General features: G+C 39.2%; 1 protein-coding gene across 38 annotated transcripts in view; it reads left to right on the top strand.

The window, feature by feature from the left end:
* The window catches only part of NEB (nebulin), a 229,531-nt gene that overhangs the window by 62,422 nt on the left and 140,416 nt on the right, over positions 1–26,693 (top strand). For all 38 annotated transcript variants that reach the window (XM_067026027.1, XM_067026025.1, XM_067026024.1 and 35 more), the window contains 18 exons: positions 2,077–2,181; positions 3,804–3,911; positions 5,368–5,679; positions 5,807–6,013; positions 6,770–6,874; positions 7,881–7,988; positions 11,521–11,832; positions 12,033–12,236; positions 14,654–14,758; positions 16,858–16,965; positions 17,312–17,623; positions 18,081–18,284; positions 18,557–18,661; positions 18,749–18,856; positions 20,186–20,497; positions 20,786–20,989; positions 21,468–21,572; positions 25,568–25,675. In XM_067026027.1, the coding sequence (XP_066882128.1) occupies positions 2,077–2,181; positions 3,804–3,911; positions 5,368–5,679; positions 5,807–6,013; positions 6,770–6,874; positions 7,881–7,988; positions 11,521–11,832; positions 12,033–12,236; positions 14,654–14,758; positions 16,858–16,965; positions 17,312–17,623; positions 18,081–18,284; positions 18,557–18,661; positions 18,749–18,856; positions 20,186–20,497; positions 20,786–20,989; positions 21,468–21,572; positions 25,568–25,675 (3,132 nt within the window). The remainder of the gene's footprint in view (positions 1–2,076; positions 2,182–3,803; positions 3,912–5,367; positions 5,680–5,806; positions 6,014–6,769; positions 6,875–7,880; positions 7,989–11,520; positions 11,833–12,032; positions 12,237–14,653; positions 14,759–16,857; positions 16,966–17,311; positions 17,624–18,080; positions 18,285–18,556; positions 18,662–18,748; positions 18,857–20,185; positions 20,498–20,785; positions 20,990–21,467; positions 21,573–25,567; positions 25,676–26,693) is intronic.

The following is a 26,693-nucleotide window of genomic DNA, read 5'->3' as shown; positions in this document are numbered from 1 at the left end:
AACATGAAACGGTTGCAGAAAATGATGTAGAAAGATAGAGCTGTATTACGCTAAGTCTCTGAGTAAATCCTCTGGAGTCTTCTGAGAAAGAATTTTGTCAAGAAGACCAACCTTTTTGAAAGGGACTTGTTGACACAAGGCAAAATTCTCAGTGCCCCTTTTAAGTCTTAGAATTTAAACTACCACAAACATACATTTACTTTTTAAATATTAAATTAAGCCTTTTATTTTTTCAATGTTAAAGATTACCATTTTTAAATAATCATGCCAAGATGAGAATCACAGAAATAGCAAATGCTATCACTGAGAGATATCTTCGTGGTCATCAGGTTGAATCCCTTCATTGCAGAGTTGAGGAAAGTGTGGCCCAGAGAGGCAAGGCACCTCCCTTAAAGACACACAGCAGGTCAATGACCTGGTCTGGACTGGAACCAGTACTCTAATGACTAACTATTGCTCTTTCCATTAGAATTGTGCTTCCAATACTATAATCACTAGCCACATGTGATGACAAATCTCAATTAATTAAAATTAATATTAATAATTTGTTCTTCATTCACATTAGCTACATTTCAAGTGACTGAAAGCCCCGTGTGACTAGGGACTGTCGTGTTGATGACACAGATGACAGAACAGATGACACAGAACATTTTCATCATTGCATAGTTCTGTTGGATCGCGCTGGTCTTGATCAGAAGTCAGAAAATTAGTTTTTGTAAATAAAATGTTATAGTAACACAGCCACAGCTATTCATTTGCATATCATCTGTGGCCGCTTTTGCACTGCAACAGCAGAGCTGAGTAGTTAATAACAGGGATTCTGTGGCCCACAAAGCCTAACATTATTTACTATCTGGCTCTTTACGTTTACTGACCCCTGATCTAGAAGAAGACTCTAGCAGAAGTTTTGGGTTTGTTTCTTAATCAAACCTGGCTAAAACAAAGAGATAGCATTTTTCACCTATAAGATTTGCAAAGATTAAAAAAGTTGTGTGATACACAGTATTGGAAAGGGAGTTAATGTAAACTTCTAATCAACAGTTTTTGTTAATATTTGTTAAAAGTAAAACTTCAGTTACCCAATACCCTTCAGAAATCCTCATGTGTGTGCAAAGATATACACACATACATACACACGGTAATATTTTTTTGCAGGTTAGGGTCTCCAGAAAGAGTTGCTGAGATGGAATTTGGAGTACAGGGCATTTTTCAGGGATCAGTACCAGTGAGGGGAGGACTGGCAAGACGGGTTCGACTGTGATGCCAGCCCTACAAAGCCTATGCCAGTGCCCCAGAGGGCTCTTGAGTATATACGGCCTGCCAGAAGTGTCCTGACCTGGGAGGAATGGCCAGGCCTTTGTGCCACCACTCTGATGAGTAACTGGATGGCCACCAGGGAAGAGTGTGCTCTTGAGTGAGGCAACAAAACCTTGAAGCAAGTGACAGTTTTGAGACTGTCTGCCAATAGTTGGTGCAACCAGTCCTTCCTTGAATGAGTGTCTGGGTTGTACATCTCCAGGCCCACCACACAGATCATGGCATCATTGCTTATAGTAGAAAAAAACTGGAAACAACAAATTAAATGTCTATCAATGGAGAGCTGGTTAAATCAATTGGGTTAAACCTCTTCATGGAATACTGCACAGTGCTTTAAATGAATGAAGTAAACTAAGAGGGCTAAAAGATGTCTAACCTATAATATTAAGTAAAAAAGCAAGATGTAAAACATGTCTTGTATAACCTCATTTATATTAAAAAAGGACTGTATGTGGACTTTAATATGCATAGAAAATTTTAGGATGGAGATGCTATATCCAGGCTGTAAAATAGGAAGGCAGGACATTTTACTTTCCATCTTACATCCTCTCCACTGTCTTGTTTGAATGAGCACCTTTTTCCTTTAAATTTTTAAAAAGAGCCAGCTAATAAAAATACATAAAATATTGATATTTGTGTACAATAATATATATGTACTAAGTGACTTCCTTTAAAACTTTTAAATACTAACTTCCACTGTTTTTTTCTTTTCTTTCTTTCTTTTTTCCTTCCTTTCTTCCTTTTTTCTTTTCTTTCCAGCACCTCTACAAACAAGCATGGGAGGCTGACAAGACCAAAGTCCACATCATGTCTGATATCCCCCAGTTTATTCTGGCAAAGGCAAATGCAATTAATATGAGTGATGTGAGTATAATTCCTCCAGTTGTCATCTATCTTTCCTACCTATTTGATCCAATAAAAACAAATTAACTAATTAATGGCTCGATTTTGAGAATGACTGTTTTGACAATGAGTGGAACCCACAAATGAGAATCTTTCTCTTTCTTATCTTGCTTTGCTAAGAGTAGGAGTAGGCCTGTTGATGTGACAGCAGTTAGGAATTCAAAGGGCAGTTGGATTTTGTTCTAGGAGTAGATACTTCTTATCAAACTAAGAGAAGTAAATAGAATGGTTTAGAGCCCAGGATAAGAGATAAAGAAAGAGTGAATCCCACGACTTTCTTAAAGAGTCCCTCTACCAAGCTTTTGAAATGATTATAAAGAGGCAGTCTTGGGCTTCCCTGGTGGCGCAGTGGTTGGGAGTCCGCCTGCCAATGCAGGGGACACGAGTTCGTGCCCCGGTCCGGGAAGATCCCACATGCCGCAGAACGGCTGGGCCCGTGAGCCATGGCTGCTGAGCCTGCGCGTCCGGAGCCTGTGCTCCGCAACGGGAGAGGCCACAACAGTGAGAGGCCCACGTACAGGAAAAAAAAAAGAGGCAGTCTTGGGAAAAGTTAAATGGAAAGGGAAGAATAACATTTTGAAGAATTTAGGTCAAGCCCCATAAGGAATGTGCAACACTGACTGTTAGAAACTGCAGAGGTGTTTTATTTCACTTCCTTTCTCATCCTAACCAGTTGCCAGGAAACCCTCAAATCCTACCAGTTTTTTTAAAAAACGATTTATTTATTATTTATTTATAATAAATGCCACATCGTGTCTTAGTTGCGGCACGCGGGATCTTCATTGAGGCGTGTGGGATCTTCGCTGCAGCACACGGGCTTCTCTCTGGTTGTGGCGTGCAGTTTTCTCTTCTCTAGTTGTGGCATGCAGGCTCCAGGGTGGGTGGGCTCTGTAGCTATGGCACATGGGTTCCAGAGCGCATGGGCTCTGTAGTTTTGCCATTCGCAGGCTCTCTAGTTGAGGTGCGCGGGCTCAGTAGCTGTGGCATGCGGGCTTACTTGCCCCGCGGCGTGTGGGATCTTAGTTGCCTGACCAGATATCGAACCTAGGTCCCCTGCATTGGAAGGTGGATTCTTTACCACTGGACCACCAGGGAAGTCCCCCTACCAGTTTTTTTTCTTTTGTTTCTTTGAATTACACAGGGATTTGGAATTGTTGACTTCTTTTTGGATTGTAGTGTCCACACAATTATATACATAAAAGTGTCAATTGCAAAATAGTGAAGTCTTTTGATGTAAGAACATGGCTATTTTGTATTCTTCTCTTGACTCTTACTTGACAAAGTGCATCAGTAAGAATCTACTGGGCTTTCACATTTTTAAAAAACATATTTACAACCTAATAGAGACCAGTAGCTCTTACTTTTTCTGGTGGTTTTTTGAAGATGTTTTAATTTGTAATAGATTTTGTTTTCAAACACAGTTATGTTACTTGTGAGAGCATTTAGCCCTTGAACCACCAATGAAGCATTCTGCTGAAAGATTAAAAAAAAAAAAAAGATGCTGCAGTGCCAGTTTACTCTTTTAAAATAAACCCAGACTATCCTATTTAGAAGAAAACTATTTCCTTTGCCTCTCTTTCCAGAAACTCTACAAACTTTCTTTGGAAGAGTCTAAAAAGAAAGGGTATGATCTCAGAACTGATGCCATTCCTATCAAAGCTGCCAAAGCCTCAAGGGATATTGCAAGCGATGTAAGTCTGAAGGAAAGCGGTCACCTCACTGGGGGTCTCTAATCTACCAAAATAAAAAGCAGCCCTCAGTGTTCTAGAAACACTGAGTGAATAAAATATGAGAAAGAAAGCATGCCTGCTAACAATAGTCCCATTCTGTTCAGTGAATGCTTCTTAGCCTTGCTCTTGTGTTTTCTCTGGTGTTCTGAAAAAACAGAATGCCAGCCACATTATGACCACCTTTGTACTCCATCACCAAGGCTATGGCCAGTAGAAATCCAAAACCCTTCACTAAGTTTTCTTAAGACTTGTGTTGTTCTTGCCTCTGCCTATTAGTCTCTGTCTTCCTAAAAGGATGCCCAGTAAGTGGTGTGCTGGGGGTCCTGATCTTTTGTGCTCATGATAGCTGATTATTAAATAATCATGAATTTTGAAAACCAGTTTTTAAACTATTGGTAGCTTGATATCAACCACAATGGGAGTATTTACATTGCAGAAATTGGCAAACACTACAAATTAGGGCTTTTTTCCCCCAGAGAGCTGGTGTGCCAACACACCATTGCCATAACACATCACCTTTATGAAACTCAATTCTTTCATTTGGTTGTTTCCACAGGAAATCCACTCACAGTGAACATTTAATGATTTGGGGGTAATGAGAGGAGCACATTCAGAACACTCATTCCTTAGCCATCCCCCAGGTCTACTTTCTCTTTCCTCTTCCATCTCTGCTCTTCATTTTTCCTACCTACCCATCCCTATCCCATTCCTACATTGTCCTGAGAACTCAAAACTTCTCCCTCTATTGTGCTGAGTCATTTGGCTCTCCCAGCTCCTAACCCCTAACTTGTACACCCAAACCCACAAGAGATAGGCAGAATAAGAAGTTTTCCATGCATCAGGATCTCCCCATGAAAGAGGAAACTTGGTGATAAATAGTAAAATTTCTTCCCCATTATACCAGAGTAGAGAGTCTTAAAAGAAAAAAGCCCCACAAATATAAAGCTACCCTAAAATTATACTGTGTATCTCATAACTAAGCCTCTTCTCATCAGTGAAAGACTGGCTGGATAATTTTTCAGGGCAACATTAAACTGCTTAGAACATTTTTTTTCTCTCATTTGCTGTATACTTATTACCTACTAAATGTTCTTTAACAACAGTGTATGTGTGAAAATCTGGGTGGTGTATCATCACAAGATCCATGTTCTAAGCTTTAATGACTTTAGCAAGTCACTCACCCCTCTGGCCTCAGCTTACTGTTCTCTAAAATGGGGGCAGTAACAATAACTTTGCTGTCTACCTCACAAGGTATAGTTGTGATGATCAACTTACACAAATAAATGTGAAAAAAGTGTTTTGTGAACTGTAGAATTCTGTTAAAGTATCCCTTTTAATGAAATACAGAATATTGACACTAGAATGATTTCTGGTCAAGGGAATTGCTCTGAATAAATATTCAAATTTTTCTTCACAGTATAAATACAAACTCAACTATGAAAAGGAGAGGGGGAAGATGGTTGGTTTCCGCAGTCTTGAGGATGATCCCAAATTAGTCCATTCCATGCAAGTGGCCAAGATGCAATCTGATCGGGAGTACAAGAAAAACTATGAGAAAACCAAGACCAGCTACCATACCCCTGCCGACATGCTCAGTGTCACAGCCGCCAAGGATGCCCAAGCCAACATCACCAACACCAACTACAAGCACCTGATTCACAAGTACATCCTCCTTCCAGACTCCATGAACATCCAGCTGTCCAAGAATATGAATCACATACAGAGTGATGTAAGGCTGTCCTCTTTCTGAGTGATGGTTGCATTCTTAGCATGAGAAGGGAGATTGCAGGCTCCCGTGCCACAGTTTTGTATCTAAATTGATAAGATAAAGTAGAATGTGCTTCTTCTCTTTATAGAATGAATATAAGCAGGACTACAATGACTGGTACAAAGGGCTTGGCTGGAGTCCAGCTGGTTCCCTAGAAGTGGAGAAAGCCAAGAAAGCAACTGAAAATGCCAGTGATCAGAAATACCGCCAGCACCCTAGCAACTTCCAGTTTAAGAAGCTGAATGACTCCATGGACATGGTTCTTGCCAAGCAGAATGCGCATACCATGAACAAGGTAGACAGAACAGCTATCCTTCCTTGTAGCTCCCAGCCAGACAGGGCTAGCAGTCTCTGGTTCTTGTTTGGAAAATTTAATTTGGGCCCACCACTTCTATGCAGTGGCAAACAGTACCAGAGCACTCCCCTACACCATTTTCTTCTGCCCCCTACCTCTTATTTTTATTTTACTTGCCCTTCTAATTAAGTTAGAAATTATTTGTTCTTTTAAATTATTTTTTTAAGTCTGAGTTTATTTTTGGTGTCTTTTCTGAATCATATATTACTTTATTTTTAAATTTTGATCGGTAACTCAGGTCTTTTTTTTTTTTTTTAAAGAAGGTGTTGGGGGTAGGAGTTTATTAATTAATTTATTTTTGCTGTGTTGGGTCTTCGTTTCTGTGTGAGGGCTTTCTCTAGTTGTGGCAAGCGGGGGCCGTTCTTCATCGCGGTGTGCAGGCCTCTCACTATCGCGGCCTCTCTTGTTGCGGAACACAGGGTCCAGATGCGCAGGCTTAGTAGTTGTGGCTCACGGGCCTAATTGCTCCGCGGCATGTGGGATCCTCCCAGACCAGGGCTCGAACATGTGTCCCCTGCATTAGCAGGCAGATTCTCAACCACTGCACCACCAGGGAAGCCCCTCATATACTACTTTAGTTACTAAATTAACTTAATCTAATATATATTGAGTACTTTCAAATATTGTTATATTTTTTCTTTCTTGTTTGTCCTAAAAAGTTATTAAATTTTAAATGTATGCTTTTTAACTTTCTAGTACCTATACACCGTTGATTGGAACAAAGATAAAACCAAGATTCATGTGATGCCAGATACACCAGATATTTTACAAGCCAAGCAAAATCAAACACACTACAGTCAGGTAAAGCTACATAAAAATTTTGCTTGAAACTAACTGAACGTTTTAAATGATGTCATGGTATATAATTGATGTAAATGCTGAAGCAGTGGAAATGAATGACTCAAACTGGTTAGCATAGGGATGTTGCAGTTTATGGTGGTTTAAAGCAAGCGCTTTGGCTGTGATTATATATCCCATGGAGTAAGCATCGTGCCTGTTTTGTTTATTTCAGTACTCATTGTGTGTGGCGCAGTATAGAAAATTGATAAATAGCTGTTGAAAGAAAAAATTGCACCAAACAGACCTGGTATGACCTTTGGCTTTGCCATTTATGAATTGTGTAATATTGGGTCTAAACCTTAGTTTCCTCATCCCTAAAACTGGGACCATAAAAGTGCCTATGACATTGAATTGCTGTGAGGACCAAATGAGAAATTCCATGAAGGGCTCTCATCACAGTGCCTGGCACATAGTAAGCACTGGATGACCTTCAGTTATTTTTATTACTGTCCAGTTTTAACTGGACAGTATATGTGCATCCATTCAATAAATTTGATTTAAAAAGATTAACTTATTTATTGTACTTTACAAAAGGCATTTCATTATCTATTACTTTTATCATTTAGATAATTAAAATATGTTACCTGACCCTTTAAAAAAAATCAATTTAACATCTGTAATCAAAATAGTGAGACTAGACTGTACTTAACTGCAAAGGGAATCTACCTAATATTCTTGATATGACCATATTGTGTCTGAACAGAGAAGGACGTGATCAACTGCACTGCCAAGGGGGTGGGGAGTGAGTCTCAGAGGCAAAAAAAAAAAAAAAAAAAAAGAAGCCAGATCATGTGATGCTAAGTCATTGCTCTGTGAAACAGCTTGCTTTTGTTTTTATCCATATCTTTAGAGATAAGATAGGTGATGTTTAAATCTGATGTCTCCTCTTTAGGTACACTTTTGTTCAATAATCTGTTTGGGTTTTAATATACACTGAATAATGCTGAAAAATTTCTTTAATTTTCAGAAACTCTATAAACTTGGATGGGAAGAAGCTTTGAAGAAAGGCTATGATCTCCCAGTTGATGCGATTTCTGTACAGTTGGCCAAAGCTTCAAGAGACATTGCTAGTGATGTAAGTATTGTTTGACTTCTGTGAGGATATACTGTTATCTGAATCCAGTATCTTCATGCTGGTAATGATTTTCACAGATAGGCCCTACCTTTCAAAATGTAATGCCGTCCCCTTCATCTTCTCCTACCCTCTTCACTTACCCAAAATTCACTCTTGTTTCTCACTGATCGAATATCAAAAAAGGGGCTGCCTGGACAGAGACTGAGCCAGAGGACCTACAAGATGCATTACACTAAGACATGATGTTTCTAGACATTACAAAAGAACCAGAGATTTCTGTTTTCCCCTGCTTGCCTGCAAATAATTTTCCTGGTTTCTATTTGTCTATTTTAGACAAATTCAAAGTGCCAGATAATAAATAACCTCAACAACCTAATGTTAATAGATTTTTTTTTGCACATATTTAAAATTAGCTTCCAATTCTTTCTATTTAGTCCACCCTTGCATTTACATAATTATAATAAATCGGCTCAGGGTATAGAAAATACAGAAGGTGGCAGGAATTTAGGTTTAAGATCCAGAGGACTTAACTTTCCCATGGATATCTGGTCGAAAGTTCATAAAACAAGGATATTCGCTCTCCAAGGCAACTTCTTCTTTTTTTTTTTTTTTTTTTTTTGGCCGCACACAGTTTGTGGGATCTTAGTTCCCCGACCAGGCATTGACCTCAGGCCATGGCAGTGACAGCGCCGAGTCCTGACCACTGGACAGCCAGGGAATTCCCAAGGCAACTTCTATTTATGATTGGAAAGGGTAGTAAATTTGATAAATAAACTGGATATAGTTCCTATTGATCAATTAAATTTTTATAAGTATTCAACTTAGATATTCTGCAAACACTAAAACATATAATTTTGTTAACCCCAAAAATTAAGCACCAAAAATTCAGAGAACTTTGGTTATAGAGAATAAATTACCAGAATTTCATAGGGAAGCACAACCTCTTAATCAAAATCTTTGAAACAAAGCAAAACAAGGATTTGGTTTGGAGAGAAAGCATGTCTAAAGGCAGAATCTGACATAAAGAAGATGTGGTACCTATATGCAATGGAATATTAGTCATAAAAAAGAATGAAATAATGCCATTTGCAGCAAAGACCTAGAGATTGTCATACTGAGTGAAGTAAGTCAGAGAAGGAGAAATATTGTATGATATCGCTTATATGCGGAATCTAAAAAGAAATGATACAAATGAACGTATTTACAAAACAGAAACGGACTCACAGACTTAGAGAATGAACTTACGGTTACTGGGGGGAAGGGGGGAGGGAAGGGATAGTTAGGGAGTTTGGGATTGACATGTACAGACTGCTATTTTTTTTTTTTTTTTTTTTTGCGGTATGCGGGCCTCTCACTGTTGTGGCCTCTCCCGTTGCGGAGCACAGGCTCCGGACGCGCAGGCCCAGCGGCCATGGCTCACGGGCTTAGGTGCTCCGCGGCATGTGGGATCTTCCCGGACCAGGGCACGAACCCGTGTCTCCTGCATCGGCAGGCGGATTCTCAACCACTGCGCCACCAGGGAAGCCCCAGACTGCTATTTTTAAAATGGATAACCAACAAGGACCTACTGTTTAGCACAGGGAACTCTGCTCAATGTTATGTGGTAGCCTGGATGGGAGGGCAGTCTGGGCAAGAATGGATACATGTTTATGTATGGATGAGTCGCTTTGCTGTGCACTTGAAACTATCACAACATTCTTAATGAGCTATACTCCAATATTAAAAAGATTTAAAAAAATAGAATCTGACAATAAATTCTAAGAATATAAGGGAAGTTTCTCTCCAATTCAGTTTATCTGTGGCACTCCAGAAGTGTTGAGAATTAATTAGATGACGTGTTATTACCCACCCTCCGGCTTGCAGGTCAATACTTCATTAAAATGAATAGATGTGGTAATGAACCTAAAGCAGTAGTGATGCTTGAACGGTCCCCAGAAAGTAAACTCATTTTCATTTAATGTTAGTGCTCCCCATGAGGTAAAGATAGTTTAGGAAATTAAATTGTGTCAGTACTTTCCTAACAACACAATATTTGATAGTCACGTAAATCTGTTAGAAACTTTCGAAATCTTACGGTAAAATTAAATTACCAATAAACGAATTTCCCACCATTGTAGAGATTGTATCTCCTCTCAGTTTCAAATGGTTCTTGTATCTATACAATCTAAGGAGAGTAGAGCTATTTTTTATGAGTACTCAAGTTAATAAGTTAGAATCATAGAATTTAGAGTTAGAAGATAACTTAAAGCTTATTTAATCTAATCTCCCACTCAGCATCCTACCTTCTCTCCATTCCAACTGGTCTCTGGATACTTATAAATATAAGAATTTTTGTGTCCTTCAGGGCAGGTTGTTTCCTTGCTGGATCATCTCTAATTGATGCTATCTATTTCCTTATTTCGAACATGTTACTGATCAGCCCTAGGTCTGTGTTTTAGAACACCACAAAAGTAGCATATTTCCTCTTTCACCTGATACCCCTTCAATCGTTTCAAGTTTCTTATTCTCCTTTGGTTTTAGCTTTATAGGTTCTTCAATCCTCTGACCATTCCACTTGTGATTTATTCTATTTTTTCAAAACCCCTCTCAAAATAGAGTACCTCAAAACTTGGTGTTGTTTTCCTGTTTCAGGTCAGGCCAAGCAAATGAGCTTCTGATTTGCCTTTATCTGTACCCCTACAGAATCTCTTACAAAAATCTACTTTTTTAAAAGCAACTTTGTCAGATTGCCCACATTGAGCTTATAATCCACGTAAACTCTTGAGTATTTTTAGTAGACATAACCATGAAGCTGGGTGTCGAGAGAGTAGAACCTACTGCTGTGAAGTGTAATGTATGTTCAGCATCTGGTATCAAGTAAATGCTATTATTCCTCTCATTATTATTATCCCTCTTGTCATTGTCATCCAACAATAATGCAGTTTTTCCCAATTGAATCTAAATACTAGATTTCACTATTTCTTACATTTATGTAGTTCATTTTGACCTATCTTGGCAATATATTGAGATCTTGTGGAATTTTGTTTCTAATTTAACATGTTTATCTGTTTTTGTGTGCATGAAGATATGGATCCTGAACAGGCCAAGTTTATGTGACATAATTATATGACAAACCACTAAAAAACCCTGCTGCTTAATAAATTAATCTACACTATTAGGCCTGTTCATCAAGTCCTGAATCTTCCCAATTTTTTTTTTTTTTTTTTTTTTTTGCCATTCAGCCATAATTTTCCATCATTCCCATAAGGATATCACAAGAGCTTTATCAAATGCTACCCTAGAGTCAGCATACACAATGTCTAGCACATCCCAATATATATTTCTACCTCTAGTTGAATTTAATTTCTCATCATAACCTATCCTGATACTCAGCTACATTATGTTTTTTTGGAAGCTTCCACTTAAGTTTCCACATTTCTTATTAAGTTAAATGAAATTCTCAGTTTTGGAAAACAAACATGCAAACAAAACAAACTGAGTTTAACTTGCCCTGTGTTTATGTTAATAAGAGAACTGTTTCCTCTGATTTCAGTTTAAATATAAACAAGGCTACCGCAAGCAAGTTGGCCACCATATTGGATTCCGGAGTCTGCAAGATGATCCAAAGCTTGTGTTGTCCATGAATGTAGCCAAAATGCAGAGTGAAAGGGAATACAAGAAGGACTTTGAGAAGTGGAAAACCAAGTTCAGCAGCCCAGTGGACATGTTGGGAGTGGTGCTGGCCAAGAAGTGCCAGGCCTTGGTCAGTGACATAGACTACAAGAACTACCTGCACCGGTGGACCTGCCTGCCTGACCAGAATGACGTTATTCAAGCTAAAAAGGTTTATGAGCTACAGAGTGAGGTCAGTTTCTACTAAATCTCATAATTTATGTAGTACTTCATATCTCATATGAGTAGCCATTTAACCGTAGACAGACTGAAACTAGATAGATAAATTATTATTGAATATCTAAAATGCATCTGTTTGTAATGCATAGAATCACTTGAGTCAAGGGTCCAGATGAGGTTGGAATTTTGATGGTTTGCTTTGTATTTTCACAGAATTTGTATAAGTCTGACCTTGAGTGGCTGAGAGGCATAGGATGGAGTCCCCTGGGTTCTTTGGAGGCAGAAAAGAACAAACGGGCTTCAAAAATCATCAGTGAGAAGAAATATCGCCAGCCTCCAGACAGAAACAAGTTCACCAGCATTCCTGATGCCATGGACATAGTTCTGGCAAAGACAAATGCCAAAAATAGGAGTGATGTGAGTAACTCTTCAGAAATAAATAAAAGAAATTATAGTGCCTGATACCTGGTAGGTGCTCAATAGTATTTGCTTAATAAATTAGTAGAACAGCACAGCATCGCATCACACAGCATAATGCTTTTTTATTTGGTTACTTCATTTGAATTATCAGTTACCCTACACTGGATCATGTAAAAATGGGTTAGTATAAATTTTGTCACCCAAATCTTGCTTATTTATTTATCCAAATCATAAAGAAAAAGCTATCGAATGTATTTTTTTCTTTGAAACTTGAGTGCATTAAAGACCCAGATTTTGTTGGGATAGAGTATATGAGGGGGAGATATTCTCAGTACCTTACACAGGCACAGTGGAAATGTCATAGAGTATAGAGTTATCTATTTATCTGGTGGTTCCCAACCAGGGACAATTTTGTCCCACAGGGGACATTTGGCAGCACGCAGAGACCTTGTCATAACTGGAGGGTGGCATGCTACTGGCATCTAGTGGATAGAAGTCAGGACAGTTCTCTCACAACAAAGAATCATCCGGTATACAGCACCAATAGTGCTGAGGTTGAGAAACTCTGATCTTTCTTAATCAGAAGGGTTAGTCCAAAACCAGGATAAAGGTATATGGAAATTCACAAGCCTTGGTTTGTTGTAGTCCTGAATGTCTTAATTGGCTCCTCTGGGTTACATGGACCATAGTAAGCATGTTCAGGAAGGAGAAAAGTGCCAACCCCTCACACCCCACACTGCACACCTCAAAGAGAAATTGATAAGTCCAAGGAACCAATGAGACTTTAAAATCTTTTTATATTGAAATAATTTCAGGTATACAGAAAAGTTGAAAATAGTACAAATAATTTATGTATGTGCATCTACATACATATATATATCTTTTCACCCGGATTCCGCAATTATTAGCATTTTGTCACTTTTGCCTTTTTCTCTTTCTCCCCCTCTCACCTCATTCTCTTTGCTCTGTGTGTGTGTGTGTGTGTGTGTGTGTGTGTCTGTATATGTATGTGTATAAGTTGCTTCCTGATGCCACTCTATCCCTAAATGTGTATTTCCTGAAAATAAGAACATTCTCTTAGATAACCACAGTGCAATGATCAAAATCAGGAAAGTAGTATTGAAATAACACTAGTCTACAGAATTTACTCAATTTTACCACAGGTGTCCTTTATAGAAAGTAAAAATTCTTTTCTGATCCAGGATCCAGTCCAAGACCACACGTTGAATTTACTTGTCATGTCTTTAGTCTCCTTTAATCTGGACTGGTTCCTCAGTTCTTTGTCTTCCAAGTCCTTGACATTTGTGAAGAGTACAGGCCAGTTGTTTTGTAGAACTTCCCTAAATTTGGGTTTGTCTAGTGTTTCCTCATGATTAGATTCAGGTTTTCTATTTTTGGCAGGATAGCACATGTTGCATCCTCCTCCATATAGGCACATAATGTCAATCTGTCCCATTACTGATCATTTTAACTTTGATTACTTGGGTGAAATGGTGTCGCCAGCTTTCTCCACTGTGTGGTTACTATTTTGTCCTTTTGTAATAGATAAGTATCCTGTGGGAAGGTTCTCTGACAATGTAAACACATTTTTTCATCAGACTTTCACTCCCTAGTTTTTTGGTTTTTTTTTTTTTTTTTTTTTTTTTTGTGGTACGTGGGCCTCTCACTGTTGTGGCCTCTCCTGTTGCGGAGCACAGGCTCCGGACGCGCAGGCTCAGCGGCCATGGCTCACGGGCCCAGCCGCTCCGCGGCATGTGGGATCCTCCCGGACCAGGGCACGAACCCATGTCCCCTGCATCGACAGGCGGATTCTCAACCACTGCGCCACCAGGGAAGCCCCACTCCCTACTTTTAATAAATCAATGAGATTTTTGTTTGGGTCCCTCTGTCTTCTGTTGAAGAAAGATGAATGATGACCCCGGGACATACAAGAGGCTTTGATAAATCTCATACAAAATCCTTTGGGGGAATCCTAATCCTCCCAAATAATTATGAGGTATAACTATATAATAAGCCACATAGGAAATGAGACTCCCTAATATATAGAGATTCCCTGAATATGTCACCTTTTCAGAAGATAAGGGCTGTCCCCCAGTTAAACACTGAAGGAGACTTGTACAATCCAACAGGTGGAGAACTGCTGCTCCATTTGATGATGTTGGTAAAGGCTTTAAATACTTGGGTTGATTTCTTACAGGCAGGTTAGTTGTAACTTTGAAAAAATAATCCATAATCTATATTTTTGAAGGCAGTTATGTCTCAGATGAGTCAAAAAATACTATATTTTCTGCTTATGTTATCTGCTTATGCTATTGTGATGCTTAATTTAGATGAATCAGTAATACTGTTTGAAGTTAAATATGTCACTCACTAATCTTACAGCACCACTGAAAAACACTTATTTCTCATTTTAGAGACTTTATAGCGAAGCTTGGGACAAGGACAAGACTCAAATCCACATCATGCCTGATACACCTGACATTATTCTGGCTAAAGCAAACTTAATCAATACAAGTGATGTAAGTTTCCAAATTCAGCATGTGTTTTCAGAAAGCTCATTTTATTTTTATTTTTTAAAATATTTATTTATTTTTATTTGGTTGCACTGGGTCTTAGTTGCAGCAGGCGGGCTCCTTAGTTGCCACACACGGGCTCCTTATTGTGGTATGTGAACTCTTAGTTGCGGCATGCATATGGGATCTAGTTCCTAGACCAGGGATCAAACCCGGACCCCCTACATTAGGAGCGTGGAGTCCCAACCACTGTGCCACGAGGGAAGCCCCCAGAAAGCTCTTTTTTTTTTTTTTGGTGGTAGTGGGCCTCTCACTGTTGTGGCCTCTCCCGTTGCGGAGCACAGGCTCCGGACGCACAGGCTCAGCGGCCATGGCTCACGGGCCCAGCCGCTCCGCGGCACGTGGGATCCTCCCGGACTGGGGCATGAACCCGCGTCCCCTTCATCGGCAGGCGGACTCCCAACCACTGCGCCACCAGGGAAGCCCAGAAAGCTCATTTTAATTGCGTCTAAGGCAGTGAATTTATTTGGAATTTATTTTGAATACTTGAATCATTTTAATTAACAAACTACAAGTGACTTAGAGTCCTCATTTAGTGATTTTAAGCCTGAACATCCAAATAATTGGCACTCCCTATGTCAGATAGAGTTGGAGGGATGTGCTCTCTGCTCATTATAGTCCATTATTACGCATGTTGTCATAATGTAATGGTTTGTATAGCTCTTCCCTATGTGGATAAGAACTTCTTGGGAGCAGAGACAATTCATATTTGATCTGCAGTGCTTAGCTAGTATAGTGCCTGATATGCATGAAATTCAATAAAATTTCAATGAGTGAGCATAAAAAACTCTTGCACACACACACACACAAAACTCATGCACCAAAAAAAAAAAAACTCATGCAGGATAATTTCATTTTTATTTTTATTGTCATCATGGCATAATCTCCTAAAAAATAATGGATGTAAAAATTAATATTTTAAAGACAAGTTCTAAATTCTAATACAAACACTTTAGCTTAAATAATGTACTGGAGTAATGACACAAAGGACTAAAATATAAAAACAAGTCCAAGATCAATAGGTACTTTAAACAATCTGGTTTCTAAATGAAGTGCATTAAATTAGATTCTCAATTATTTAATTATGTAACAAATCTGAAGAAGCACATTATTTCACTTAAGCTTTTTAAATTCAATATTTAAACTTTCCTTAAAAAAATCTTACATTTTAAAAATTCTGAAGGACTTTGTTTCTTACCTAAAAATGTGTATCCTACTTTTGGACAGCCCTATATTGTGAAATAAACTCTGTTTCACAATGTGTTAGCTACGTAGTCCGTTAAGTGTGATTTTCCCCCACTAGAGGTGGGAAAAGGCATTGCTCTTGGGCTTTCCTGGTGGTGCAGTGGTTGGGAATCCACCTGCTAATGCCAGGGACATGGGTTCAAGCCCTGGTCCAGAAGGATCCCACATGCCATGGAGCAACTGAGCCCATGCGCCACAGCTACCAAGCCTGCGCTCTAGAGCCTGTGAGCCACAACTACTGAGCCCACATGCCACAATTACTGAAGCCTGCGTACCTAGAGCCCATGCTCCACAACAAGAGAAGCCACCACAATGAGAAGCCCACGCATTGAAACGAAGAGTAGCCGCCACTCGCTGCAACTAGAGAAAGCCCGTGCACAGCAACGAAGACCCAACACAGCCAAAAAAAATAAATAAAATTAAATTCATTTTTTAAAAAAAGGCATTGTTCTTTTCTAACAAAAACTTCTAATGAAACATTCAAAGTTAATTGGAAAACAGCACCTAAATGATAATTTCATTTCATTTCTCTACCAATTTACTTCTGTCTGTCTCATTCTCATAAATATTTGGGAAGAGCTGACATTTAATTTTATTGATCTAAGTAATTGAAGAGCTTTCAAGTTTAAAACAGGATCATCAGCAATCAATGAGCATAATTTCCAATTACATTTGAGTATTCTAGAGCACATACTGTACTATCCTCATGAGCTCTTAAAATATTTAGCACTTTGGATTCATTATGATGCAGATGTTCATGGAAAATAGCTTTTTTCAAAGTGATTTTCATCTCTTAACAGAAACTCTACCGAATGGGTTATGAGGAGCTGAGGAAAAAAGGTTATGATCTTCCCGTTGATGCCATACCACTCAAAGCAGCAAAAGCATCCCGAGAAATTGCCAGCGAAGTAAGACTTTCTCCCTTGTTTGTATTGATTGGATTGCAATTTTCACTGCAAAGCAGTCTCAATTTAATTTTAAATTGAACAGAGTCCTCCAAGTAACAAATTAAAACATAGTGAAATGATCCCCAGGGACGCAGTGTGAGATGAGGATAAATTCAAGGATGCATTTATTATGTATGGAATTTGTAGGATTTAGCCTTTAATCTTTCCTATCAAAAAAACCCTTAAATCTGTGGCTCTCTACCCTTGGTGATATTTGGAATTAATGTTCTCTGTAATTTGCCACAAAGATAGTAATGTAAGTTAATCTTAAAAAGAATAAGACATGGTTTCTTTTTTTTTCCTTTAGTACAAGTACAAGGAAGCTTTTCGCAAGCAGCTTGGCCACCACATTGGAGCCCGGGACATCAAAGATGACCCCAAGATGATGTGGTCCATGCATGTGGCCAAGATCCAGAGTGACCGGGAGTACAAGAAGGACTTTGAGAAGTGGAAGACCAAGTTCAGCAGCCCAGTGGACATGCTGGGGGTGCTGCAGGCCAAGAAGTGCCAGACATTGGTCAGTGACATAGATTACAAGAACTACCTGCACCGGTGGACCTGCCTGCCTGACCAGAGTGACGTCATGCATGCTCGGCAGGCCTATGACCTCCAGAGCGATGTGAGTATAAGATTTTCCTTTGACAAACAAAACACCATGTCTGCTTTCCTAAGTATCAACGTTCCCCCAAAATGAGGGGAGTTGAGTTTACACAACTGAGTTCTACCTCCCTGGACTAATGCCCACTCTCTATCCAGCCACACAGACATCTGAGAGCATCATTATTTCCAAAAAGAAAGAACCAGCAAAGCACTGATTACTTTGATGGAAACCTCTAGACTGTTGATCTAGTAGAGTTGGGTCGTTCTCTATGTTCAGTTTAAAATGTTTTTCAAAATAGGTTTCTAATCTGAATATTTTGTGGATTCGCAAGACATAGCAAAATGTTTAAATTTCTCAAGAATCCAAGCATTGATTTATATATATAATATAGTATAATGTATTATAATTCAAATTTTTATTTCTTTAAGGCATATCATTATGCTTATGTTTAGTGGTTTATCACTTATAATTTCAGAATTTGTACAAGGCCGACCTTCAGTGGCTCAAAGGCATTGGCTGGTTACCTAGTGGCTCTATTGATAATGAGAGGAACAAGAGAGCTACCCAGATTTTGAGTGACCACGTTTACCGTCAGCATCCAGATAAATTCACGTTTTCCAGTCTTATGGACTCCATCCCAATGGTTTTGGCAAAAAACAACGCTATTACCATGAATCACGTAAGTCCTTTTTTTACTTGAGTGGTGTATCAATTTTTGTATGTGTGTATGTAAACACTGAAATCTGTCTTGATAAAAGAAAAATCACATTCAATTATTTTTCTTGATATTAAAGTGGTTATTAAGTAAGTGTTGTGCTTCTTACTGATATGAGACACCTAGATGTAAAGGTGTCACAAGTACTGACTCACAGAGTGGGCTCTCTTTACTCTCATTAAGAACCAGATTCATCACTGGCCTGTACTTGTCACATCCTTTTTTGTTTCTTTCAGCATCTCTATACAGAAGCTTGGGATAAAGATAAAACCACGGTCCACATTATGCCAGACACCCCTGAAGTTTTACTCGCTAAACAAAACAAAATAAATTACAGTGACGTAAGCAATATATTCATGGTGCATGATATATTTTTTCTTGCACTGCACTTTATAGATCAAACTTACGATGATTTATGTCCATTTCAGAAACTCTATAAACTTGGCCTAGAAGAAGTCAAGAAGAAAGGCTATGATATGCGGATAGATGCCATTCCCATCAGGATGGCCAAGGCCTCCAGAGACATCGCAAGTGAAGTAAGTGCACCTGTAGAGTTCATTGCTCAGCTTTGGCTCAAAGATTTCTTTCTCTCTCAAAGATATGTAGTAGAGCAAGTAAGCTATGAAGTTAAGGTTCTAGCAAACAGTTTTGGGTTTTTTTTGTAAGTAAATAGTTTAAAATAATGATAGGGGCTTCCCTTGTGGCTCAGTGGTTGAGAGTCCGCCTGCTGATGCAGGTGATCCGGGTTCGTGCCCCGGTCCAGGAAGATCCCACATGCCGCAGAGCGGCTGGGCCCGTGAGCCATGGCCGCTGAGCCTGTGCGTCCGGAGCCTGTGCTCCGCAACAGGAGAGGCCACAACAGTGAGAGGCCCGCATACTGCAAAAAAAAAAAAGGTAATAAAACTCTCAACATAAAGGTTAACTTCTAGCTATGACTGAATCCATAGCAACATGCATTTCAAAATACTGTCTATTCCCTGCTGAACAAAAGCAATGGCTACTTGACTGTAGCTCACACAGCCTTTTGGCTTTTCCACATGTTGTGTACTTCTTTACAATTGAGCTCATCATAGGATCCCATCCAAACCCAGCCCATTGATTCCCTGTAAACCACTGACCCTACAAAGGCTGAAGGAATGGGACACATTATTCTATTTAAAGTCCAACCATCCACATGCACCATGTGTTTATCTCTGCATCCTGTGATTGGCTGCAGATATTTACTTACTTCAAAATATGGATTTACTCACATTTTTAGAAATCTTTGTCCTTCTATTTCTTTTGTCTGTGAATTCCAAAGCATATTTTCTCTTTATAGCCAAAATATGGGGGGTAACCGTCATACTTTAAAAATAAATGTTCAATGATCACAGAATGGTGAAAAGTATTAATATATACCAATATAATGGAATACCAGCTGTCTTTAAAATTTATGTTTATAGGGAATATATAATGACACAGGAAAATGCTTATATAATAACTGAAATAAGCAGGTGCAAACCCATATACAGTATGACTCCTAATTTTATTCTTTCTCTCTCTCTCTCTCTCTCTCTCTCTCTCTCTCTCTCTCTCTCTCTCTCTCTCTCTCTCACAAACACACACACACACACACGCACACATCCACAAAGAGGCATTTTCATCAGCAGTTATCACTGAATGGCAGAATCATGTCTTAATTTTTATTGTCTTTTCTGTATACATATACAAGCTTTATTTTCTAAATGGTTTACAAGATGTAGTCACACATATTATTTACATATTCAGGAGAAAACATGTTGTTAATGAATAGGAAAATCTGAGCCTACTAATCATTTTATACTAAAAGTTATACTAGGTGACTATCAGTATTTTTCTTCTTCCAGTTCAAATACAAAGAAGATTATCGTAAGCAGCTTGGCCATCACATTGGTGCCCGAGCGGTACATGATGACCCCAAGATGATGTGGTCCATGCACGTGGCCAAGATCCAGAGTGACCGGGAGTACAAGAAGGACTTTGAGAAGTGGAAGACCAAGTTCAGCAGCCCAGTGGACATGCTGGGGGTGCTGCAGGCCAAGAAGTGCCAGACCTTGGTCAGTGACATAGATTACAAGAACTACCTGCACCGGTGGACCTGCCTGCCTGACCAGAGTGATGTCATGCACGCTCGGCAGGCCTATGACCTCCAGAGCGACGTGAGTACTGAGCATCGTAATGACGTGCAAAGGTGGGAAATCAGTGAATTAACACCCCTTGGATAAGTGGCACCAAACTCACCAGCCCCTGCAAGTGGGGCATAACATTTCTTCTTTTCCTGTGAGTGTTAAATGTCAAAGCCTCCAGACCGAAAAGGAATATTGTCTGTTACCTGCCTGTCCACCAAACTATGTTTTCAAGAGTGTTCTTACTTTATTTCATATCCTTTTGATGAAAATGTTTTCCCAAGCCAGAGATAAATATTTATTGGCTATTTGTATCAACAGAATATGTACAAGTCAGATCTCCAGTGGCTGAGAGGCATCGGCTGGGTTCCCATTGGCTCTTTGGATGTGGAAAAATGCAAAAGGGCAACTGCAATTTTGAGTGATAAAATCTATCGCCAGCCTCCAGACAGATTCAGGTTTACCAGTGTGACTGATTCTCTGGAACAAGTGTTGGCCAAGAACAACGCCATCACTATGAACAAGGTGAGGCTTCAGAGTTCAGAGAACCAAGGTAGGACTCCTAACGCTAAACCAAAGGAAAAGGCATGATCAGGAGAAGAAAGAAACAGAGCAGTGAGCAACAAAAGATATCTGTCTGTCTATCTCTATCTATCCATATCTGTCTACCTAATGTCTATGTCTTTTATATTTTAACATTTACTTCAGTAGTTATTTCATGGTTTTGATAAAATGGTACATTTTTATGGAAAATCATCTCTGTATAAAAGATATTCTAAATTTCCTTTTGTTAACATACAATTCCGAGTATCAGAAGGTACTCATACATATCTGTTCTACTATGAACTGGTTACTTTACTTGAAGATATGTGTAAAATATATAATGTGTATAAAATACGTAACCTTTTGTTATTTCTCTTTATTAAGTTCTTGTGGCCTTGAAGTTTCAATTAACAATACACTGAAGTTTTTTCCTGATGACATTTTGTATTTTCCTTGCTAGCATTTATACACGGAAGCCTGGGACAAAGACAAGACCCAGATCCACATCACACCAGACACACCAGAGATTACGCTGGCAAGAAGGAACAAAATCAACTACAGTGAGGTGGGAGCAGATGCTAATTCTATGACATTTGCATGGTGTTTCATATTTCAGTTAATCCATTCCATGGTGATGTAATACTAAATGACAACTTTGTAAAGAATGTCTTTTCTTGCTCCGTGTGAATACCAACTCTTTCATTTCTCGCTTACCTAAACATCGGTCTTCAAGTAACACATATTATCATTTCGGAAGTGCAAATTATAAGAGTGAATGATTTAAGCAGTAACCAGAAGATTAATTAGACCTTCCTCTTTTATTAATTTAAGAAATTAGCAACAGACCGAAATACGTTTATCTCCTCCTTATGCTACATAGCTGTGCTAAGTGTATTTTCCACATATGACTTATTTTTCCTAAATTGTACTTTAGGGTCAAAGTTAAAGATTTTTAATGTACAAGATTTAAGTCAAGGATTAAAATCACAGTACAATCAAATAACATGGAGAGACAGACAGAGACAGAGGGGATCTGTCAATATATAAATATATTAGCCAGCCCATTTCCTGTTCACTTTCTGTGAGCATAGAGCCGTGTGCCCCCATATCAGAAGCACAGATGTTTAGGCTGAGAGGTCAGTCTCCTCTAGTGCAGAAGTCCCCACCCAATAAGTCGTTATCCTGCCTTTGCTTAAATGTTGTCAGTGATGAGGTGCTTATCTCATAAATCAACCTATTTGTTCTGGAAAGTTCCTTTAGAAGATGCTTCTCATGTATTGGGTCAATGGTTTCTCTCTGTAGACCCACATAATCCTCTAAGACCATGCGGAACCAAACTGTGCCAACTCCATAGGCACGATGTGCCTCCGCTGCCACTTCACCCCAGGTTCTCTGTATAATCCAAACATCCCAAGCTCCTGGGCATTCCTCACACGACATCCCTGCTAGAATGCGACTCTCAGAACCAAACAAAATCCTGCGAGTGAGGAATGACTAGTGTAGAGTACAGTCGACATTGCATTTCCTCTTCTGGACATTTACCCTCCATTTCTGCACTCTGTGCCTTGGGGCTCCTTGGGGCTGTGTCACTGCTGGTGTGCGTGGGACTTGGGGTCACCCAGAACCCTAAGACAACTTACATGGGCTTAAGCTAGGTTTCCTCTATCTTGTATTTATACATTTGGCAACTTAAATCTCAGTTCAAAGATTGACATTTATCTCTCTGCATTTTTTTCTTAGAATGAGCCTATTGGTTTAAGCCTGTGGAGATTTTTGTGAATCTAAGATTCTGTCAGATGATGTATTAGTTATTTCTCCCAGCTTTGTGCTACCAGCAAGGAAAATATTGTTTCTTTGACAGCATAAGTCAATAGCTTGTTACTCTTCTGCAGAATATAACTGAGAGAATTTAAATTGATTAGCCACCACCTTAAGTCATTTTATTTTTCAGGGGTGCAAACTATAATTTTAATGCTTATATAGCTAGCTCTTAATTGTCACCCCAAACTAAAATTGTCAAGTCCCACTCTCAAATCAAAACTAAGAGAATTTTCAGCTAAACCTGCACTATACGTCCCATAGTGTTACAGGAAAGCGTGTGCTATATGAGCAGATATTTTAAGAGACAAAGGGTCCCTGTAACTAGCCACTCAGCATTTCTGGAACTGTCAACTCTGTCATTGCTGTAAAAGCTCAGAGATGTTGTATGTTGCCCTTGGTTTGAAGAGGCCCAGGAAGAATGACTGAACCGATTGCCTAACCCGCCTGGTCTGCTTTCTCTGACTTTTCTCTATCAGCTTAGTTCAGTTCTATTGTGTTTCTTTCTCATTTAGGATAGGAAGATACAATGCAAATTTGATGATGTCACTCTTCCTGAAAGATTGTTGTTGGTTTCCCTTGTCCTATAGAATTAAGGACAAAGTTATCTTAGCACTAGGCCTTCATAGCCTGACTCCTGATTCTTTTTTTTTTTTAACATCTTTATTGGAGTAAAACTGTTTTACAAGAGTGTGTTAGTTTTTCCTTTACAACAAAGTGAATCAGTTATACATATACATATGTTCCCATATCTCTTCCCTCTTGTGTCACCCTCCCTCCCACCCTCCCTATCCCACCCCTCTAGGTGGTCACAAGCACGGAGCTGATCTCCCTGTGCTATGCGGCAGCTTCCCACTAGCTATCTAATTTACCTTTGGTAGTGTATATATGTCCATGCCACTCTCTCACTTCATCACAGCTTACCCTTCCCCCTCCCCATATCCTCAAGTCCATGCTCTAGTAGGTCTGTGTTTTATACCCATCCTACCACTAATCTCTTCATGACATTTTTTTTTTCTTAGAGTCCATATATATGTGTTAGCATACGGTATTTGTTTTTCTCCTTCTGACGTACTTCACTCTGTATGACAGACTCCAGGTCCATCCACCTCTTTACAAATAACTCAGTTTCATTTCTTTTTATGGCTGAGTAATATTCCATTATATATATGTACCACATCTTCTTTATCCATTCATCTGTTGATGGACACTTAGGTTGCTTCCATGTCCCGGCTATCGTAAATAGAGCTGCAATGAACATTTTGGTACATGACACTTTTTGAATTATGGTTTTCTCAGGTTATATGCCTAGTAGTGGGATTGCAGGGTCGTATGGTAGTTCTATTTGTAGTTTTTTAAGGAACCTCCATACTGTTCTCCATAGTGGCTGTATCAATTTACATTCCCACCAGCAGTGCAAGAGGATTCCCTTTTCTCCACAGCCTCTCCAGCATTTATTGTTTCTAGAGTTTTTGATGATGGCCAATCTGACCGGTGTGAGATGATATCTCATTGTAGTTTTGATTTGCATTTCTCTAATGATGAATGATGTTGAGCATTCTTTCATGTGTTTGTTGGCAATCTGTATATCTTCTTTGGAGAAATGTCTATTTAGTTCTTCTGCCCATTTTTGGATTGGGTTGTTTGTTTTTTTGTTATTGAGCTCCTGATTCTTTTCAGTCCTGTTTTGCCACTTCCTCTGGCACTGCCCCACCCCCACCCCCCACTTGATGCCCCTGCATTTTCACTCCCCTGTACTTTGATTCATGGAAGTTCCTCTGCCCTTGACCACCGTCCATCTCAGTCTATTGAAACCATATTTATCACTCAGGGTCCAATGCCAAGGTCATGCCCTCTGAGGAAACTTCCTGATTTTCAATTCAGAATAAATTGCTCCTTCCTAGAGCTCGTTCTTTTTTTTTCTTAACATTCAATCTGTTTTTTAAAAAATATTTACTTATTTATGTATTTATTTGTTTGCATGGGGTCTTAGTTGTGACAGGTGGGCTCCCCAGCCACGGCTCGTGGGCTCCTTAGTTGCGGCAGTCAGGCTCCCCAGCTGTGGCATGCAAACTCTTTGTTGCGCCATGCATGTGGGATCTAGTTCCCTGACCAGGGATCAAACCCAGGCCCCCTGCATTGGGACCACGGAGTCTTGTCCACTGCGTCACCAGGGAAGTCCCGTGGAACTCGTTCTTAATAATATGGTTAAAGCACCTTTCATGGTCTGACTTTTTGGCAGCTTGCTCCACAGGTTATCAGTCTTTCCATCAGTTCTCCCAGAAACCTTGAAGATGGGAGAGGCCTCATATTCATCTTTGTTTCCCCAGTAGCAAGCACAGTCATGGCACAGAGTCGGTGCAGAATAAATGTGGATCCGATGAGTTTCCCTCCTGTCCACATTTTGCCACCTTAGGCCCATGAGTTTCAGCTTAATTTTTCCATTTCTTTCCAAAACTGATTCATTGTTATAACTAAAAGTTTTAAAACCATGAATAATATCTGTATATGGTTAATGTAACATAAGTTTTGAAACAAAAAAACAAAGGTGCCATATTCCATATAGGTATCATGTTTAAGTCTCAACTTCAGCCAAAACCGCAGAAAGCTTAGAACTCTCAAAAGTGACATTGTTACAGGCACCTACCCGTGTAGAACTTGTTGAATTATTTTAGTCCTCTGTCGTTTTGGGATATGAATGTCAACATGTAACTGATTTTTTTTTTTTTTGCCCTATTTTAGAGTCTGTATAAACTCGCCAACGAAGAAGCAAAGAAGAAAGGCTACGACTTGCGTAGTGATGCCATACCGATCGTGGCAGCCAAGGCCTCCAGGAACATAATCAGTGATGTGAGTTGTCAGTTTTACTCCTAGTATGTACTCAGTCTGAAGTGACACATTCACTGAACTAAATCTTCTAAAAGAACTTTCCTGGCCCTTTGGAAATATATCCTGATGTATTTGTGTAGGGTTTTTCAAAAACCTAGTTTTGAGGGAAATGAAAAATTTGATGTTTACAAAAATGTTTTATAACCACTAAGTCACAGTATCTTCAGTGAAAGCTGATCCACCAAAAATAGAGAAAGACCCATTCATGTGGAATTTGTTAGAGTGTAGCTGCAGGCTTGGAGATGCTTATATAAAAATTGTCACAGTGCTTATAGAAAGTGTGACTCATAAACTTAAGTTCTCCCAGTGAGAATCAGGGCCTAGCTTTATATAGCATTTTAATATACAATATTCAAAAAATGCATATGACACTTGCCATTACAGTTCACCCTTGTAAGATCTTTGAAAGAAGGCAGTTGATCAGTGCCAGACTAGCCCAAACTTGCACCCTTAACACTAGCTCCTGCCTTGTGGCTTGTAACTCCCAGAATAAAACCATCATCCTTTCCTGGTACCTCAGGGAGTTCTTGAGGAACAGACCACTGCTCTAAAAATCAAGACCCCCTATTTGGGAATATGGTAATATGCTGCCCTTTATTTTGGAAGATCATATTAGTGACTCATGTTAGTTTATGTATGTTGGACCTTTCCTACAAATGGATTTATGCCAATAATTATAACAAAATAACAATAACCAAGAAGTGTTGAGAAATCTGTGCTAAGAATGTTATATGCATTATGTCACTTCTTTTTCATAATTACCCTAGGATGTAAGATTGTGATTATCCGTGTTTTATGGGTTGCTTAAGCAACTTGTCTAAAATCAAACTCTTAGTAGGTGATGGAGTTGAAACTCCAGGCAACCTCATTCCTTCCCACTGTACTACATTGCCTCTGCTAACTCGTTTATACTTTCTCACTCAGTTATCTTTGAGACTAGAAGCATGTATTTTGGTTAATTGGCTCGGATTCCAGGACA

Source organism: Kogia breviceps, chromosome 2, assembly GCF_026419965.1.
Source record: "Kogia breviceps isolate mKogBre1 chromosome 2, mKogBre1 haplotype 1, whole genome shotgun sequence".
Classification (NCBI taxonomy): Eukaryota; Metazoa; Chordata; class Mammalia; order Artiodactyla; family Physeteridae; genus Kogia; species Kogia breviceps.
The sequence above is the reverse complement of the archived record's forward strand: the minus strand, read 5'-3'. Positions and strand labels throughout refer to the sequence as shown.